The following is a 19,454-nucleotide window of genomic DNA, read 5'->3' on the forward strand; positions in this document are numbered from 1 at the left end:
TTTCACTTTGATCCTCTAATTTGAATCGATTGATTATCAATTTAGAGGAGGGGATCAAAGCGAAGAGAAAAACACTTTCCTTATCAAAATAAATAAATAAAAAATCAATGTGAATTCCTATAGAAACCATCTATGCCTTCTTTTTTTTTAATTAATTGTAATTGTAATATAATATAATGTGATTTGCTTCTTAAACTCTTGACAACGTTATATATATATATATCTTGGGTAGAAAACTAGTGGAAAGAGACCTGGTTTTGATGGTTGGGGTTACCTATATCTCTTTTTGGATAAAGAATGGAGATTTTCCCCTTTTTTTTTCAACTAATATTTCTGACTACAAACATGTGCACATACAAGTGGAGACCCTCCAGAAGCACAGCCACCACTCATTTGAATCAACCAAAGCAAGCAGCCAAATCCACTCTCAACCTCCTTTCCACCCCGGTGAACAAGAAACAAAAGTTATGCACACTCCTCTGTTCTTCCTCCACCACCTACTCTCCTTTCTCCCCTTTGGCTACAATATTCTTCCATGGCCAAGGAATCTACATGAATAATTCCATATCCATATCTCTTCTCTTCACTCTCTTTACCATCTACCACTAGACATGACTCTCTTTTATACCCTATCATCTTCTACAAGAAACATTATCTCACCAGAAACTCATGTCCTTCATAATTCTCACTTCTATCTACCAAGAAACCGTTCTTCTTTCTTTTCCAATGAAACCACCCTCTTCAAGAGAGAAACCCTTCCATTCAAGCCTCAGCAGCAGCAACCAACTGGGAGTTTTCCTCCCATCTTGAGACTTAACAACTCTAAACTCGCACACCCTTTTGCAAGTATATCCTCTTACGCAGAAGCTGGAGGTGAGGAAGAGAAAAACGAAGGAGTTCAAATCGAGGAACATCAAGAAACGGTAAAAAAGAAGGAAAATGACTCTCCTGGAATGGCTCAGGCCTTCGATATATCCTCAAGAACAGCCTCTGCTATATCAATATTGATAGCATTTGCTGCTCTCAGTCTTCCCTTATTTATGAAGACTTTGGGACAGGGCTTGGACTTGAAGACCAAATTCCTATCATATGTGACACTGCTATTTGGATTCTATATGGCTTGGAACATAGGTGCCAATGATGTGGCTAATGCCATGGGGACTTCTGTGGGGTCTGGGGCCTTAACAATCCGGCAGGCGGTGTTAACTGCAGCTGTTTTGGAGTTCTCAGGAGCGCTGTTGATGGGTACCCATGTGACCGGTACAATGCAGAAGGGAATTCTTGTTGCTAATGTGTTTCAGGGAAAGGATACCCTGCTCTTTGCTGGATTGCTCTCTTCGTTGGCTGCTGCTGGTACTTGGTTGCAGGTGCACTTTGCGTTACTACATTCAATTTCTCCCCTTTAATTCCTTTAAATAGATTACATTTTGTATAAGATCTTGAATTTAATCCAAGTATATCCGCCATAATTCAATCAAGTAGTTAGTAGTAATTGGCTTTCATCACTCAAATTAAAAGCCTAGTCACGCAAATTCTGCATTAATTGAAGTTATAGAAAGGATGATGATAAGTTACTTGATATGATTAAGTTTTTTTTTTGTTTGGATAATTATTTGATATGATTTCATAATCTTAATAATTAAACATCTAAAAGTTTGAATCTCACCTTTTCTATATTATCTAATTAAATTAATAAAATTAACCACGAGATAATAGTAAGTATATACAAGTTTCAAGATAAAAAACTTTTACCAGAAAGCGTGTGTTAGAAAATAATATAAAAGAATTTTTAAAACTTAAAATAATAGCTTTAAACTTTGGGTTAAGATGGTTTTTTTGATAGTGTGGCATCCTGTCCACGCAGGAAGTTTTTGTATATTTGAAATCAAACACTTAATAACTTGTGAACTGATCATGAAATTACCCAACCTATTTGAGACAGAGAACAGGAGAAAAGTTTGTATATGAGGATGTAGTGATGATTATTAATTAATGCTTTAAAAGGCTTTCCTACACAGGTGCCTCTCAACAGATGGGGCAAAATTACTTGGGAGTTCTATTGAATTTAACAAACAGATGTTGCAGATATAATGTTTAGCACTTGGTGAATTCCTTTTTTGCTCTAGAATAACCAATTTCAGAATTGCAGCTCACTTCATCTATGCATTATTACATCCTGATACTGCTGATCATATCAACAAAATCTTCAGATGCCACATTTTGTGGCCTGGTTTGTAGTTGATGGTAACTTTCAAGACCTTTCAAATGCCTTATCTTGTATTAGTAGCTGAAGCAATACTAGTTTCCAAGCCTATCAAGCATATAGTTATGATCTGGTAAGAGCACAGGATTTCTTGAAGAAAATGTATGTTTTGGCAATCGTCATCGTATCTAGACAGCACCCTATTAGATGATAAAATTCGTCCTACTTTGCAAGTTACTTGAAATATCAACATTCGATTTCTGTTGATTTTTGTAGCTTAAAGCTGAATGTGCATCTACATTCTTAATCTTTTCATTTATTCTTAATTTATCATCTTGATTTGTCCAGGTTGCGTCATATTATGGTTGGCCTGTCTCTACCACACACTGTATAGTAGGATCAATGGTAGGATTTGGTCTTGTCTATGGGGGGCCTGGTGCTGTCTTCTGGAGTTCTTTGGCAAGGGTAACTTCATCGTGGGTGATCTCACCATTAATGGGAGCAATGGTTTCATTTCTTGTCTACAAATTCATCCGCAGGGTATGTTCTTACACTTGCAGATTTGAACCAGAGAAGCTCATACTTTATATCAAATATTTCTTGTGCTATGCTACAAAAAATTTCCACTTGTGCAACCAAATGAGAGGTTTTTTTACTTTTTTTTTCAAAAACTTACATTCTAATTATGGCATTCATGTGTTCCGAAATTCTAACCATTTTTAACTTTTGTAGTTTGTATACAGCGCCCCAAATCCAGGACTAGCTGCAGCTGCAGCCGCACCAATTGCTGTCTTTCTGGGTGTAACTGGAATCTCTTTTGCAGCCTTTCCTCTAAGCAAGGTCTTTCCTTTAGCTCTGGCACAGGCTCTAGCCAGTGGTGCAGTTGGTGCTTTCCTAGTTGACCGAATTATACGGAAACAGCTTGGTCATCTCCTGGTGAAAGCTAGCTCGTCACAACCTGAGCCAAAAGAGAATGCTATACACAGCAAAAATATTGGGTTACTGTCTGACTTTGCAGGACCAAAGGGTACCCAGTTGGAAATAGTTTATGGAGTTTTTGGATACATGCAGATCCTCTCAGCATGCTTCATGTCATTTGCACACGGGGGAAATGATGTTTCCAATGCGATAGGTCCTTTGGCTGCTGCATTATCTATTCTGCACGGCGGTGCCAGTGGAACAGAGATTGTTATTCCGATGGACGTTCTAGCATGGGGAGGATTTGGTATAGTTGCAGGGCTAATGATGTGGGGATACAGAGTGATAGCAACAATTGGGAAGAAGATAACTGAACTTACACCAACTAGAGGATTTGCAGCTGAGTTTGCTGCAGCTTCTGTGGTTCTAGTGGCATCAAAATTGGGACTGCCCATATCTGCAACGCATACTTTGGTGGGTGCAGTGATGGGTGTAGGTTTTGCAAGAGGTCTGAACAGTGTTAGAGCAGAAACCGTGAGAGAGATTGTTGTTTCATGGGCTGTGACAATTCCAGTTGGTGCTATCTTTGCAGTTTTCTACACATGGATTTTGACCAAGCTTTTGTCTTACATATTGTGAGAGTAAATTTACAAGATCCAAATGAAAATCTTGATGTATGTGATTAATCAAAATCACTCCTCTCTCAAAAGAATTTGTGGTATTGGTGTCTTTTTGAGCTATGTGATTTCCTTGAAGAAGTCACAGTTTTTTATGGAAATGAGAGAACAAAATGAATTTTTTTTTTTACTTGATATTGGTATTTTATGATATTGGCATAAGAAAATAACCTAAATACTGGCTCAGTTCAGTGTAGAGTAAGGATTAAAGATTGCTCATGTTTGAAACCAAAATCGACATTCTAGAAAGAGAGCAATAATCAAACTGCAAGGTGATTCTCTTTTCTAATGTTGGTGAGGGTGGTATTTTTTCTGCACAGCCTTTAGGTTCTATTCTAGTTAATTGTACAGTAAGTTTAGCCATGACTAGGTACAATGCAGCTCTAAGAAGACTATGAAAGATTTACGTCAGCATGGGAATCAACGTCCCAGAAGCATGGCAGGAACTCTTGAAGCAAATGGCAAAATTATTGGTTCTATTAAAATTCAGAAGACAAAGTTGTTGATGTTTAATTCAGCAATGGTAAATAATTGAACATTCTGAAAGTTTTAGACAAAGGAAGAAATAGCCCCAGCAGCTTCCACAATCATAAGAAGGAACCTCCAGCTCATGAGTGTAAGGAATATAGCACCTATCTATACTTCTATACAAACACAATTATTGTGGTAAATGTTTCTTTAGCAGACTTGTCACAAAACCAATAGACAATGAAAACTGATTTAGAACTCTTACAAAAAGAAGAGAGGAAAAAGAACTGCTTGGAAGGACCACATACCAGAATGCATGGTGGTATAATACATCATGGAGAAACTTCTTGTACAGAGTTCAAGCTGGGTTCCCACCCTGATCCCCGAAAAGACCTTGCCTTAGGAAGTAGGGGTACAAAAGGCTTCTTTGCTTTGACAGTCCTCTTCACTTTATATCTTGGCCACCTATCCTTGGAGGTATAGAATTCTCTCGCAGAACCTACAGATTCCTCAGAAATATCTAGTCTCGGATCCCAAGTGATATTCACATCAATTATCTCATCTTTACCTTGTGCAAAACCTTTGACTTTTACACTTCCAGTGTGTTTATGAGTAAATTTCTGAGCAGTGGTGGATGGAATTATAAGATATTTGTGACCAGGCAACAATTTTTCATCTGGCCATACCAGAGAGACTCCTGCGGATTCTTGAAAACTCCTGGATGGGCAACGCAAATTCCAGGATATTTTTCCATTAACTGAGATGCAGGAACTGCGTGTTGATACAGCTCCTCTCTTCCACCAGGATGAACTATCCTGACACAAATATCTCTCGACTGTATGCATGAGTCCACTGAAATAGGACCTCCTTCCAGTTCTATTTTCCTTCTGGACTCTGTCTGTTACTTAGACTTGGGCCTAACAAATTTAGACAGGCATTCAGCATATCCGGCAATCAAAAGCTGTCAGATCCCAATATTTCATCTCACTATAATGACAAGAATGTGGGCGAGTATTGTTCTGATCTGCATTATTTCCATATTATTATATATTGCAAAGGTTTCATGGCTGGCAGTATATAAGTAGGCGTTTTCCCCGCAGAAAGCCAATGATGAAACCGAGGTTATCTAGTGATTATTGACATTGGGGAAGGGAATAATTTCCTTTCTTTTCTTCCAAGTGAATATCAAAGTTAGCCTAAGACAGCAGATAAGATACACCAACCCAACAACAACTAGGTAACAAAAATATTGCATCAATTTGGAATTGTGCTATCTTTGCAGGCACATTCTGCTAGTATCATACTCCCATAAACCTGACACAATCTGTCGGTCCAATTTCTTTATCCTCCCACTAATCCAGTTGTTATGAAGAACAAGACAACCCTTCATCATACAGGTTTTTTTCACATTTTTCTTCTGCAATAGGTTTAAGTATGCACCGTTAGGGAAGAGGTTCCTACCCAAGAAATGAACAGTCAGATTTGTTTCAGGTTCCACACAGCTGTTATCACTGATACGATAGGATCCACCTTCTCCACACAATGTGTCATAGAAGCTTGGCTGTTCAGACAGGTTTGATGTTGCTGCATGTTTTACCACTTTCTCCATAGCAGCTACAGTTGAACCATTAGAACAAGCAAAGTAAATAACCAGAGTTCAATCACCTGGGTAAGTTTACAGGTCCTAAAGATATAACAGCAGAACAAAAACCGTTACAATTTAAATTCTAAGAATATAGCAGAGATGAATAAACAAAGTTAAGATAGAGTCACCAAACACATTATTCAGTATTAACAGCATTTTAACCCCTTTTTTTCCCCCTTTATTTTGCACATTTACCAAACATAAGATAGTGTCATTTGAAACAAGTCATTAAAGTCACTTGCACCAGATTTCAACTACATATTCTTGTATTTTAATCTACTAGTTTCCTTTTGATCCCCTTGAATCAATGTGTACTAAGCCAATGGGAAGAAATTAGTTATTTAAGTCCTAAATATTTGAGAGCATTCACCTGTGTCATGGTACTCGTCGGACTGTGCCACAAGAACACCAGGACGAAATGAATAAAGTAATGGTAATGGATTCCCAAACCAATAAACATCCACATCACTTAGAAGTACGTTGTACCCGAGTTTCAGTATCTTCCAAACCATTCTGGACTTCACTTTGGTGACTCTCTGAAAGCATGCTGTTCCAAAGTGGCAATCGTCAAAGCTGATGTTTCTTGGGGCTGATGGATCATGGAAAACAGGTAAGCCCTGGCAGAAAACAGAGAATTTCAATTGGCACACACAAATAGATAGCAGCTTGGGAGGAAGGAGATCCACAACTAAAATCCAGATAGAACTGTTGGGGCCAATTTTCCAAAAGCATAATAGAATTCAAATGTTAAAATTTTGCGGTCTAAACCATTTGGTGCAACTCAACAATAAGAATTGCACTCAGGCCATAATAAACCTTGGAATTCCTCTGGGCATTCCAAACCATAAATAGAGAACAGTCCAGGCAAAGTCCATTCCCCAGATGTTCAAGGTTATCCTAAAATGTCAATTTCAGGCAATGGTAAAAACTTGCATTTTTTTTTTCTGAACCAGTATGCTGCCAGTAGCCAAAAACTTGTATACCAGATGCACACATATGTTTCTCTTTTATGAGCATGTCCCTTTTCACGTGCCTTTAATTGCACACTGAGAACTGACCCCCGATTTAATTGAATTGGAAAAAAAAACCCCTATAACTAAAGAGAAACAGAAAGCAGTAAAGCAGTACCTGTAAGACAGAGAACTGATATGTTCCATGATCAAGAGCACAAATGATGAAATTTGTGACCTGGGGGAGGCGTAATCTGCACACCCAACTCATTAGCATGTCCTTGTAACTATACCCAGCAACAGCAAGCACGATTGTTTTATTCTTGTCTGCAGTTATTGAAAGGAGTGACTCCAAAGAAAATGGAAAATCTAATGAGCCCAATGACTTTAACTGATCTCTCAGAGAGCAATTTAATATTCTGTTTTGTGATTTGACATTTTCAGCAGAATCCATATTTTTCCTGATGGTAAAAGGATCTCAAAACCCTTCTAGTCCACTGACTTCCTGTCTGGCACACAGATGGATAAACAATGTCTTCTGTTATGTCAACAAAAATATATTTCCCCTCACAATTCAAAAGCTTTACTAGACCAGTATAATTAATTTCATGGAAAAACATTGAGGCATATATTGCACCCGGATGGGAATTACCACTGTCTTCCCAGCTTCTGTTTTCAATCTCTAAAGCACTGGATCCTCTGCCTGACTGTTCAGACCAGTGTTCGGGATAATTAAGAGAGAAACATGAGATGGTCCAACTTGCATCGAAGGCAAGCATAAATTCAGAAAAGACAGCCTCATTGATGATCCAGTGGATGTGAAACCCCTTGCCATACAAGAAAGGAGGAAGTACTCCATTATGTAAAGGTAGATTTCTGTTGTTCCATGCCATAAGCATTCTGTCCTCACAATGATTCCACTGCCAATGATGACCAAGCATCCCCTGCAACTGTCGGAATCAAGAATGAAATCAATGGTACTGGTTTCCCAAATAGACGGTCACCTTTCAATCTGGAGTAGGAATCCTTCGTACCTCCTGGCGTCTTACCTTTGGCCATCCTCTCTAAGCCAGTGTTCCCCAGCATCATCCAAATGGAACGGGAAGTAGGCAACGTTTCGTAACGAAGCCACAAGAAGCCAATTACGGTCAAGTTCGTAAGCATAATTTAAGGTGGAAATGAGGTCAGACACACGAACCGTCCGTGGATCAACAAAAACAGTAATACCTGTCGTGTATAACCGTGATTTTTCAAGCATGGAATGAAAGAATGGGGTGCCAAGGAACCTAGAAAACATTCGAAAAGAAGAGAACAAGCCTAATGTAAATGACATATTCCTCACATTAGAATCAAGACAACAACCTTGCTGAACTAGCTAGCATAACCAATCGAGCATAATCAAATTAAAACAGAAATCCTTACGTGAAATCAGTAGTGGAATCAACCAAAACCCGGGAACCAAAAGCGGAGGCAAAAGAAGGGTGTTGAGTGAACAAAACGACAGTGATTTGAGGGGGCAAAGCAAGCCATGATCGAATAGCAAGACTCTGGTTGGAGCCAGGGGCAGTAGGTGCAGAAAATATTGTGATGGTTGGATGGCTTAAGCCTCGGGGTCTTGTCTGCTTAAAAGAAGATGGCGGTAACCTCCGAGTGGCATGCAAAGAGAGAGCAATCAACCTGCATTCAAAAACAAATCAAATTAAAGAGAAAAGAGGAGAGGTGAGGAAACCTTCAAAGTCTTCAAAGTGCTCTTCTGTTTTGTTGGGATTGCAAAAGCGTTGGTTGCGTGTGCTCTACTACTCTTTCTGCTGGTGGGCAAAAAGAGGGTGAAACTTTAACTGAAAAGCAGGAAAGAAATGGTAGAGGAACAAACCCGCCATGGCCATTGGAAGCAGCACCACCAAGACGGGGAATCGCATGAGAAGACGTGAAGTTAGGCGTCACCCAAACGTCACCTTCCATTACTTTTTTATTATTATTATTACCAGATTTTCAATATTATGAACCCTAGATAGAGCATTGGGATCCAGCTGCCTTCCATGTTCCATCCAATCCAGTCCAAAACACGATTTCGCTTCTATGCTCTCTCACCTATTAAAATGCCGGATAAATTACATAAACAAATCAAAGGGCTGTGCTGGCTTTTTATTTATTTATTTATTCTATATGTTCTCGCTTTTGTTTTCAATTTTTCTAAACAAGAAAAAATATGTCAAATGCTGTTTGTTTTTATTTTTAGTTTTCCAATGATTAAAATCTGGCATCGAAAGAAGTGGTTTTTAAAAGTGAGTCAAATCGGTTTGACTGGAATCATTTTCATATCAGAGGATCGAGTTGCTACCGGGTTCAAGGGAGGTCAGGCTGGGACCCCTTAAGAATTTAAGGGTTAAATTGAGATAAAGATAACTATTCGGTAGCTTGCGGTAAAATATATTAAAATATTATTTTTTTTATTTTTTAAAGTTTATTTTTAATATTAACCTATCAAAACAATAAAAATTATAAAAACTTAAAAATAATAAATTAAAGCAACAATCAAAATATTTAAGAATGTGATTAGTTAAAATTCAAATTGATTTTTACATAAAAAAATCAAAATAATATTTTTTTTTATTTTTTTAACTTTATTTTTAATATTATCATATAAAAAATTTTAAAAATACTGAAAAAAAAAATAAATAAAAAATAAATTTTAATAAAAAAAATAAATTACAACTCAATCTTAAACACCCCTGAAATCTTGAATGTGAGAGGATCTATCAAGCTCGGACATAAATCTGAAGCGCCTAATGGGCGGCCATGGATAGAATTCGAGGCCCTAATAACCTCCCCTGTTTCAAAAACTAATTATTTCATCCATTTTGTATTCTTTTTTAATTTAATTTATTTTTCTATTTAAAAAAATAGAAAAAGGAAAAAAACTAAATAGATATTATGAAAAGACTGAATTTCGAAATGAAATAATATTAAATTAAGCATAATCAATACCAGTCAAGGAATTACATAATGAACTGATGAAGCAAGGGGGACTGATTAATTCATTTCTCAAAACTAGCGGGACCAGCTTATAATTTACTCTCTCACAGATCACAAGCTAAAGTGCTTCAGCTTTCAATGGAAGTTCCACCCACCATCAGATTTCCCCAACTAGCTCATTACGCCTTGTGAATTGCCTCTCTAAGTTGATTCTAATTAAACTACTATCTAAGCTGAAAAATTCCAGTGTCGAATCATACATGAAAATTCACAAAGGCTGTCGTCATATTTTCAGTGAAAAGGCACTAAAATGTAGCCCAACAAAATTCCCAGCTGCATGCTATCGAAATACAACATATTTAACAATTATAGAACGGACAAAGCCTTCATTGAGCACCCCATTAAAGCCCTTATCAACTTAACCTGGACATTACATACCATGCAAATAGATTTTGCATTACCCACTAAACTTCCCTAAGCACGTCACCCAGCATACCAGAAATTCAACATCCCGGACTGATTTAAGGAATTTAGGCCTGATCCCTAATTCAGGGCACATCAAATAATTTCAAGAGGACACATTAGATCTTTCTCCAAACCTCCAATCAGAAATGCCTAGGATTTCAGAGCCTGCATCATTCCAAGGAATCCTCTTTTCTTATCTTAGATCATTTGTGCCGCCTGACAGGTGATTGGGATCTTGATCTCCTCCTGCAAGAAATTAGCACTGCTACTGAACCAGGTAATATTGCAATTCACAAATCAGAAACTCGATGTTTTCACCTTTGCAGCAAATGGTTGTGCATGTCTCAGAAACACTAACAAAATCTTATTCTTGAAGATTGCAAGGCAACATACCTTGTGGTCTCAAAAGAAGAGTAGGGAGAATGCCTGCGCTGGGAATGCTTGCTATGAGGTGACCGCGATACTTGTCTAGAAATGAAAGCAGCCATCATACTTATTTGGTGAGTTGAAAACACACAACTGAACAGAGAAATACTTAGCCTCATTCTGAATCAAACTCTACAAGAATTTCCATCCGTGTAAACTTTTTTTGCTACTACTAACATAACAAGGATGTATATATACATACTATCAAACACCATCTAGCGTTAACCAAAAAAGCTAACGTAACAATATTTTATCTCTTCAACTAGGAAAGGTAGAAATGTTCATTTAAATTTTAAAAATAATAATAATTTTCTACCAGAAGAGCATAAAATTATAAATTATTTAATTATATCTTTTTCTAACTGAAAAAAAAAATTAAAGTGGCCGCTTGGATTGAGCAAGTGCTAACCTAAATCATGAAACAAAGTGATGCTTTGCTAAAAATCCATTTAAGGCAATGTGTGGCTATGCTCTTAACAGACTTATTCTATGATATTTTCAAGTGTGGGGTAGTTGACAAAATAAAAATGTGCCCTGTTCTCAACAGAGGTTGCAAACTACAACCAGGTCAAGACACCCATTGCTTTAGAGATACAAGAAAAGGAACTACATTAGGGGGGAAACGGATGAATGATTACATACAATGAGCATGTTTACTGAAGACATGAAATGCAATATGCAAAGATGAAATCATATAATGTTGACAAACATGACAGAGCCAACAGTGAGATTGAACCTCACATATACTACAAATAGAGCACACAAAAAAAGTGCCTACAATCTTGTTCCATAGTTCAGTATCTTTGGATCATTTAACCACATGTTGGCTCCATATGCTATCAACAAGTCAAAACATGTCTACTTGATGATGGAATATGCAAAATTATTATGTATCTGAAACATTGAAGTCTACTTGATAATGATAGAGGCACGAGTATCTCTCATATATGCCTACACCATCTAAAAGTACAAAGATGGTAAGATTGCAGCTACTTTTGTCCCCATAACTCTTAATTTTCCCTTTCTTGCTCTTGATAAAATAACTCCTAATTTTCTTCTCAAAAAAGGCAAACAATTTCAACTGATTTAATTGTTTCCGTTCAAAGACTGAGCTAGCTAGGTTACTTTATCAGAGCATGCATCAAGGAGAGCAGACTTGAACAATATATCACAGGAAACTTCACTAAAAATTGACCATGAAAAAAATCATTAGAGAATCATACTACATTTTGAATTGCTGGTGAGAAAAGATCAAAGAATCCACAAAGCATTTAAACGAACAAAAACCTGGGTCCAAACAAGCATATTAGCTTTGAATTAAACTGCAATTTACCCTATTTTTCATACTAGTTACATGGAGAGGGACACATTTTATTTTCATGATAGTACCACAGAAGAGTTTTAAGGTGTTCAAATGTGTAGAGAAAAATAAAAACATGGGAGACATGATAAGAACAATGAACTTCTGAAAAATGAGTACCTTCTTCTAGATCTGACAGGTGATGGTGAAGAACGCCGTTTCCTTGAATGTTTCCTGCAGTACACAACAGAATATAATCATCCACACTGCAAATCCAGGAAAAAAAAAGGAACAGACTGGATCTCAGAAGTGAACCTCTTAGGATCTGAAGCTTCATCACTAGAATCATTGTCCTTGCAGTTTCTACCCCTACTGCTGATTGATGAGGAGCGTGTTCTCTTGTGCTTGATTGAATCACTGGTAGGTTTATGTCTTGCTTTGTCTTCCTCCTTTTCCTTTGTGCGGTCTCTCTTTCTGATGGCATTTTCTTTGGCACTAGATCTGTGGGGTTTTTCTTCCTCTTTCCTGTCCTCCTTGACTTCAGGATGAGATGACCTTCTTCTTGATTCTGGTTCCTTTGCACTAGCTCCTGTCTTATCATTTCGCTCTTTCTTTTTCTCTTTTGAGCCATTCAGATCATCTGTTTTTTCCTTGCTTAGATGCTTTCCATCCTGTCTCCTGTGACCATCATCCCCCTTCTCATCTGCCCTACTCCCACTACTTCTAGTTTCATGTCGACTGTCTTGATCTGACCTCACCCTGGTACCCCTAGTATGAGAATAATCGACCACAGATTTTTCCACACTGAGACTCTCACCAAGTGGTTCAGATTTCATTTTGGCATGTTCTCCAATTGTAGCTTTGGATGCAGCCTTGTTATTGCTTTCTATTTTTTCTTCTCCATTGACACTAATTTCAACATGTCTGGCTCCAAAGACCACCTCAGAATGCACATGCTCGCTCACCTCACTAAAAGCACCATTGATTTTATTATCAGACCCAGTTGAACTTGTTTTGCTCAGATCACTCTCTAAATTTGTAGCTCCAGTGTTCTTTACAAGTTCTACTTGTGAATTGCCATTTTCAGCTGCATCATTATCTTCAGCAATCTCTGGAATGGCCAATGGTTGAACCACAGAATTTTTCCTCGAATTTGATACACTGGAACTCTGGATTTCATCATCATCTTCGTCAGAGGCATAGTTAGCGAGACCCAAAACATTTCCAGGGGAGCTGGAACTAGATTTTTCATTGACATCTTCATTCTCAAATTCCTTGTTTCCAACAGGAACTAGAACCTTTGCAGAAGCCTTTAGAGTTGAGATAGCTGGGTGAGATGGGGATGATACCTTTTGATTTGAAGCAGCTGGTTGGTGCTCAACTGCAAAGCCGAAAAGGGCCATCATAGACAAGATTTGAAGAGGGGAATGGAGTTAACATTTGTGGGTAGTTACAGGAAGATATGTAAAGATATGGATAAAGACTTAGATGTTATGGCATTATTACCTTCAACCATCAGATCATCTTCCTCAAGAACTTTCGTTGCAATTTCATCAAACAGCTCATCAGTAACCTAATCAAAACATGGAGGTTACAACTACCAAAGAGAGAAGTTAATTAAAAAAAACAATAGAATTTATGCAGCTGTAACCTTCAAAAGAACTTCAGTTAGGATACGTTTGATTTCCTGGTTAATAGCTGCAGTCCTGGCTGCTTCGGCATAATCCTGAAAAGAGCCAAAACAGAAAGACAAAGAATAAGGGGAAAAGGATGTTCATTGTTCAAAATCAAATGGAGAGCATAGCATGATAGGAAAATTGGAAAACTCATAGAAATTATCTAGAAACATATCTAGCAAGGAAAGAGTCTTTGATCATGGGAAAGAAACACCAAAAGTACATTAAAGATCAAAAGATTAAGCAATAGAACCTCATCATCATCCTTTTCTTCAGTAGAACTTGGGGAATCGATGCTTTTGCTACCTGCTTGATTACCCTTTCCAAATGATTTTTCAACACCTTCATCCTCAATAGATTGTGTTTCCTCTCTAGGATGCTCTAGAGAAGGCCTCATCATGACAGGGGCATTCTTAATTATTTCTTCTTTAAGCCAATTAGGCACAGAAGACTGGAAAATTTCTCACAACTCATTAGTAATCATTTTAGTTAAATGCAAAGCAGCCTAAGAGTGTGCCCACCTTTTTTGGGCGTTCAGAAACATTAGAAACCCCATAAGCATCTGCGAAGCCTCCAGTAGGATGAAGTGCATTTCCTGCACCAAGACCATATGGCACACCAACTGGTGAAATTGTGGCCTGAAAACTTGTTCCAGGAAAGTTTCCAAATGGTGGTGCAGCATGCCCAGAAACAGAAGAAGGCACAGATATGGTAGGATCCTGCAGAAAAAAGTAGCAGTTATTAACACATCAGTGTAAAACCTCTAAAATTGAAGGAATATTTGCAATATTCACAAAGCCAGAACCAAAACCTGAGGCCCTGGTGGAAAAACTGGAGGAATTGGGGGATAAACTACACCAGTTGTAACAGCAGGATTCCAGGAACTAATTGAAGGCATGGGTGCAGCAGGGCCAAAGCTTTTCACAGTTCCTGCTGAATCATGATGTGCAGCATAGCTTGATTGTACATGAGGATCTTGATCAGAGTTGAAACCAGGTGCAAATTCCAAAGGCTGGTTACTGAGGTCGGCTGTGGGATTAGATGCCTGATTGCTGTATGCAAAAGGCTGCTCGGTCAAAACTGATCTACCAGCAGCAGGCAGTGATGGTGGGATATGATGCTGCCCTTCTTGAGCAGAGGAAATGGCCAAAGGCAATGATTTGTAAAGCTGCTCCTTTGGACCTTCAGTCTCTTCTTTACCTGCATACAATTAAGTAGCCAAACAGCAAAATTAAAAATGAACAATAACATATAAAAGCCACAAGAGAAATGGAGGTTTAACTTGGACATCAATAAGCTTGCTCCTAAATGTTCCGCACACAAAGTTCAATTCACTGCATGAATTCTATAGATTTTAATGTAGTTTTAGATTTTAAAAATCATGGTAACATTGGACTTCATCCTCTCAAAAAACTTGTAACTCCAATAGGAGTTGATGTTGCTTTATCCTTTTTTTTACAGCAAGAACTGAAAACAAATTCTCCTTAAACCTTATTCATAGAAAAGGCAATACATCTCCCGAAGCCACTTCGTCTTGCATGCCTTTTACATACAGATGGAAAAGTAGAAGTGTTAAAACAAGGTCTCATAGGAGCAGTTCTTGAACACAACCTTCACATGCAAGTACAATATGCTAAATTAATTATTACCTGTAACAGAAGAATAACTAGAAGGTACCTCCTGCTGATGAACAGACGGACTTGTAATCGAAGATGCAGCCCCACCAGTGTAGGGTAGGGGCCTATCAGAAACATATGAAGATTGTCCCATCTTGAAAGATGCATTCTCCTGTGGATAAGCTACCGGTGGCTGGTGCAAAGGAGTGCCTGAAACTGGAAACTGTTGATAGCCCGTTGCAGGAAATGGATGCTGCTGAAGACCTTGATAATGAGTATCGACAGTTTGCGGATACTGGTCATAATACCAACTTTGTTCTTCTGATCTGCCAACTGGTGTAAACTGAGACTGAGGATGCTGGTCGTCAGGTGACCCTTTTTTCGCAGCTGCCCATGCTCTGGCCTTAGCAGCCCAATCCTCCACATGGTTATTAGCTGCTATTAAAACATATCATCACAAAGTAAACCCCAAAAATAATTTAAAAACTAAAACTCCTAGCAAGGTCTAGGTGGAGGAAAGGTTCGTGTTGGTTAAGTATATATAATCCACAATGCTGATAGTAGACCGTCCAAACTCAGGCAATAAAGGGGGGGAAAGGGTGTCAAGAATTGCATTTGGATTTATGAGTAAACTAACCTGCTGGATATTCCCAAGCTTGGTGCTGTCCCCAATTAGGATTCCCCCATTCCTGCAAACAAACAGAAATAAATAAACATGCAATTGGTCACCAATTAATGTATCCCTCTGAAATATCATAGCGGAAAAAATAACCATAGCTTCACAGAGTGCCAAAGCATAAGATTAAGCATTGGGCGAATCACCTGAGAGTAAGGTTGTGTTGGTGGAGGCACGTGGGGGCGAGGAGGAGGGAAGTTGTGGCTTTGAGGGGGAAGGTGCGTAGGATAAGGATATGAAGAAGAGGGAGGAGGAGGTACAGGCCACTGCTGGGGAGGTGGAGGAGATGTAGAGTGGGATGGTGGTGGCGGTGGCGGTGGCTGTGGCTGTGGTGGATGGTATTGGAAATGGTTGGAGTACCATGTAGTGCTTCCTTGCGGTTGTGGAGGAACTGGTGGTCTTGGCTGGTGCTGGTGGTAGTAGTGGTAAGGATCCGCCGCCGATGGTGGCACTTGTTGTTGCTGTTGCTGTTGCTGTTGCTGTGGTGGTGGCGGTCTCATGTATCCGTGAAGCTGCTGCTGCTGTTGGTAACCGTCCATGTTTGGGTGTTCACTTCGCTCTTTGTGGGTTTTAATTATATGATTGCCTTCAAGAGATCCAAACAAGGGTTTCGCTTTCCGGACTAGGTTTGATGGCAAAGAAAACAAAAGAGAAGCGTTTTTTCTGAGTTTCTTTTCTTTCCTTTTCTTTAAAAAAAAGGATAAAACACTATGAGTTTAGGATGGAGTTCTATTATAAATCCAAAAGAATTGGTTCGTGATGTAGAACCTATTAGGCTTGCATCATGATTGCATGATTCATTCGCCTTGGATCCTGGCATAGCACTCAAGAAATCCTGACATAGAATATATTAGCTTTGAATCCAGACATTGAACTCAAGAGAATTGAATCTTGAGGGAATTTAATTTGCTTGGGTCTGGTTTTAGATCTCAGGGCTAATGAGTCTGTCATCAAGACCTATTAAACGGCTAAACTAAATGTATTGGGTCTGAACGAAATACGCAAGCAAATTGGATCCTAACGCGGAGCCGAGAGATTTTTGGGCAGGATCCATTAAACTTCAGTCGTGGCATCAGGATCCATTAGCATTGGATCTTATACAGGATTCATAGTCTTGGGTCAAGCATAACTGCAAGACTAAAGATATTTAGATCCTTACGACTGACTTATGGGATTTGAATCCTAACAGATGATCCATGAAAATTGGATCCTTATAAATGACATATAGTCTTGAGTTAAGTGGAGCGGCAAGAACCAAGGAATTTAGGTTTCTGCTCATTCTATACTCAAGAAACTTGGATAAAACGCCTGTTTTTAGCTCTAAGTTTCTTGAGCCTGGAAGGGGATTCCTGACCCAAGTTAATAATAATAATAATTGATTTTGTCTTTCAAATCAATTCTATGTGTTTTTTATAGTAATAATATTTATTTTAAATTTAATAATATTCATGAATATAATAATATTTATAATATTAATAATAATATTAAATTTATCTACCCAAGTTCTTATAGTTTTTAATCCCTTCAAATCAAATTTATATGTTTTTTTCAATAACAATAATATTTTTTTAAAATTTATTAATGATAATAATAATAATAATTTTTAATTTTACCCGAAATCTATTTTTATTTTTTAATATTAATAATATTTTTTTAAATTTAATAAGTATTATATTAATGATTTTAACTATAATAAAAATATTAATATTTATAATACAAATAATAGTATTTTTAATATTAATTATAACAAAAATAATAATATTTTAAGACAAATAATAATATTTTTGGTATCAATACTTTTAATTATAATAAAAATAATAATGTTTATAATACAAATAATTATATCTAGAAACATAAGACTCAAGAACCTTGGGTCCTAACACGGGACCCAAGAGAATTGAGTCCTGACACATGACCCAACATGTGATTCTGCAGACCTTGGCGCTTAGGTTTGCACACCCTAGACGGCAGGTCTTCAGACCTGCTTGCTTGGGTCTGTAGTTAGACACACCTGTCTAGACCTAGTGCCTAGGGCTTGACAGTCCCTACGCCAAGTGTCTGCAGCCTGGGGTTGTGGCCAGGCATGCGGGTCTGGCCCTAGCACCCAGGGCGTGGCAGCCCAGCGCCTAGGGCCTGCAGCCTCACCCGAACCAGAACTAACCATTTTCTCCCTAACCAAAAAGACAACCTCACCTCCTATAGTTTTTGCAATTCTTTGTGGAAATGGCAGCATTGTCATTACACCGCATCAATCAACAATGCTTTTAGCAAAGAGTGAACCTAAACAGTACAATTCAAATTGAAATCACTCTCAATCTACAATACTTCCAAACAGTGCAATCCACAATGAAAGCACTAACAGTTTATAATAATTAAAATTTACTAATGATGATAACAACAACAATAATAGTAATATTAATTCTCAAATTTACCCTACAAATCAAATATATTTTTGCTTTTCAATATTTATAATATTTTCTACAAATTTTTTAATTATTATATGAATAATATTAATTATAATCAAAATTATAATATTTATAATAAAAATAACAGTATTTTTAATATTAATAATATTAATTATAATAAAAATCATAATATTTATATCACAATAATAATATTCTTAATATTAAACTTTTAATTATAATAAAAATAATAATATTTATCATATTAATAATAATATTAACTTGTCTAGCCAAAGTTTTTATAGTAATAATTTTTAAAAAAAATTTAACTATTAACGATGATAATAATAATAATAATAATAATTGTTATTATTTTTTTTTCATTTTTCTTTTCTGCAGAGTCCACACACCCAGCCGCACGGGTCTCCAACCCTAGGGGGTCTGAAGAACCCAGGTGCAGGTCAGAAGAGACCCGAGGGGCAGGTCTGCAGACCCCTTGCCTGGGTTTGTAGCCAATGCCTAGAGTCTGCATCCTTACCATGCCCCACCAAACAAATTTGTTATTCTTCGCTATGAGGTCTGCAGACCTAGAAAAGCAGGCTTGCAGCTTCACCATGCCCCACTAAATAATACAATCCACAGTGAAATCACTCATAATCTACAGTAATTCACTTCACAATACTAAACAATACAATCCACAATAAAAACAATCACAATACACAGTAATTTAGTCTACAGTAAAACAATAATCCCTTTTAGTTATGGTTAATTAGCTTGGTAGGCTTGTGTGTTTGGGTATTATAGCGCTGATTTTTGCCTGAAAATAATTTTTTTTAATTTTAATTTTTTATTTCATCACATAAAACCATTAAAAAATAATAATTCAATATTTTTTAAAATAAAATGAATTTTAAAATGCAAATTATAATTTTCCTTTTCCTTCTCTTTATTATAGAAAAAGAGAGCAAGTTGACCCCAAAAAAGAAAAAAGAAATTGACTAACTAGTATAAACGATTATCCACCAAAAATTCCCATTTCTAAAAGAAAAAAGCGAG

At 37.4% G+C, this 19,454-nt stretch overlaps 3 protein-coding genes across 4 annotated transcripts; 1 reads left to right on the forward strand and 2 right to left on the reverse strand.

Moving 5' to 3' along the window:
* Window positions 1-367: 367 nt before the first annotated feature.
* LOC133695899 (inorganic phosphate transporter 2-1, chloroplastic-like) lies at window positions 368-3,928 on the forward strand. Its single transcript, XM_062117872.1, has 3 exons — window positions 368-1,367; window positions 2,552-2,743; window positions 2,936-3,928. Exons 1-3 carry the CDS (start codon window positions 612-614, stop codon window positions 3,758-3,760), a joined length of 1,773 nt encoding a protein of 590 aa, XP_061973856.1. The 5' UTR covers window positions 368-611; the 3' UTR covers window positions 3,761-3,928.
* Window positions 3,929-4,287: 359 nt separating this feature from the next.
* On the reverse strand, window positions 4,288-9,060 carry LOC133697304 (beta-arabinofuranosyltransferase RAY1). The gene is given in 7 exon segments (XM_062119779.1): window positions 4,288-5,880; window positions 6,282-6,528; window positions 7,040-7,337; window positions 7,339-7,820; window positions 7,910-8,147; window positions 8,284-8,538; window positions 8,735-9,060. Coding segments are annotated over 7 exon segments (1,953 nt in total). The 5' UTR covers window positions 8,824-9,060; the 3' UTR covers window positions 4,288-5,536.
* Window positions 9,061-9,809: 749 nt separating this feature from the next.
* LOC133695898 (uncharacterized) lies at window positions 9,810-16,928 on the reverse strand. 2 transcript variants are annotated; one of them, XM_062117868.1, is made up of 12 exons: window positions 16,143-16,928; window positions 15,958-16,009; window positions 15,354-15,758; window positions 14,516-14,904; window positions 14,226-14,423; window positions 13,958-14,155; window positions 13,680-13,754; window positions 13,535-13,601; window positions 12,344-13,409; window positions 12,209-12,262; window positions 10,696-10,770; window positions 9,810-10,548 (listed from the first exon to the last, which is right to left on the reverse strand). In XM_062117868.1, the coding sequence occupies exons 1-12, from the start codon at window positions 16,533-16,535 to the stop codon at window positions 10,506-10,508; spliced, it is 3,015 nt and encodes a 1,004-aa protein (XP_061973852.1). In that variant the 5' UTR covers window positions 16,536-16,928; the 3' UTR covers window positions 9,810-10,505. The 2 variants fall into 2 exon arrangements, with proteins under 2 accessions (XP_061973852.1, XP_061973855.1); XM_062117871.1 differs by having other exon boundaries at window positions 15,354-15,755; window positions 16,143-16,927.
* Between the last annotated feature and the right edge of the window lie 2,526 nt (window positions 16,929-19,454).

This window comes from Populus nigra, chromosome 6, assembly GCF_951802175.1.
Source record: "Populus nigra chromosome 6, ddPopNigr1.1, whole genome shotgun sequence".
Taxonomy (NCBI): Eukaryota; Viridiplantae; Streptophyta; class Magnoliopsida; order Malpighiales; family Salicaceae; genus Populus; species Populus nigra.

Bases quoted from the DNA above. Each gene is read 5' to 3' on its own strand.
- LOC133695899 (XM_062117872.1), top strand. From the start codon at position 612: ATGACTCTCTTTTATACCCTATCATCTTCTACAAGAAACATTATCTCA. The intron at 1,368-2,551 runs GTGCACTTTGCG...TGATTTGTCCAG, and splicing joins CTGCTGGTACTTGGTTGCAG to GTTGCGTCATATTATGGTTG. The intron at 2,744-2,935 runs GTATGTTCTTAC...TAACTTTTGTAG, and splicing joins TCTACAAATTCATCCGCAGG to TTTGTATACAGCGCCCCAAA.
- LOC133695898 (XM_062117868.1), bottom strand. From the start codon at position 16,535: ATGGACGGTTACCAACAGCAGCAGCAGCTTCACGGATACATGAGACCG. The intron at 14,156-14,225 runs GTGGGCACACTC...GAAATTTTCCAG, and splicing joins TTTCTGAACGCCCAAAAAAG to TCTTCTGTGCCTAATTGGCT. The intron at 10,771-12,208 runs GTACTCATTTTT...TTTCATTTCTAG, and splicing joins CCTGTCAGATCTAGAAGAAG to ACAAGTATCGCGGTCACCTC.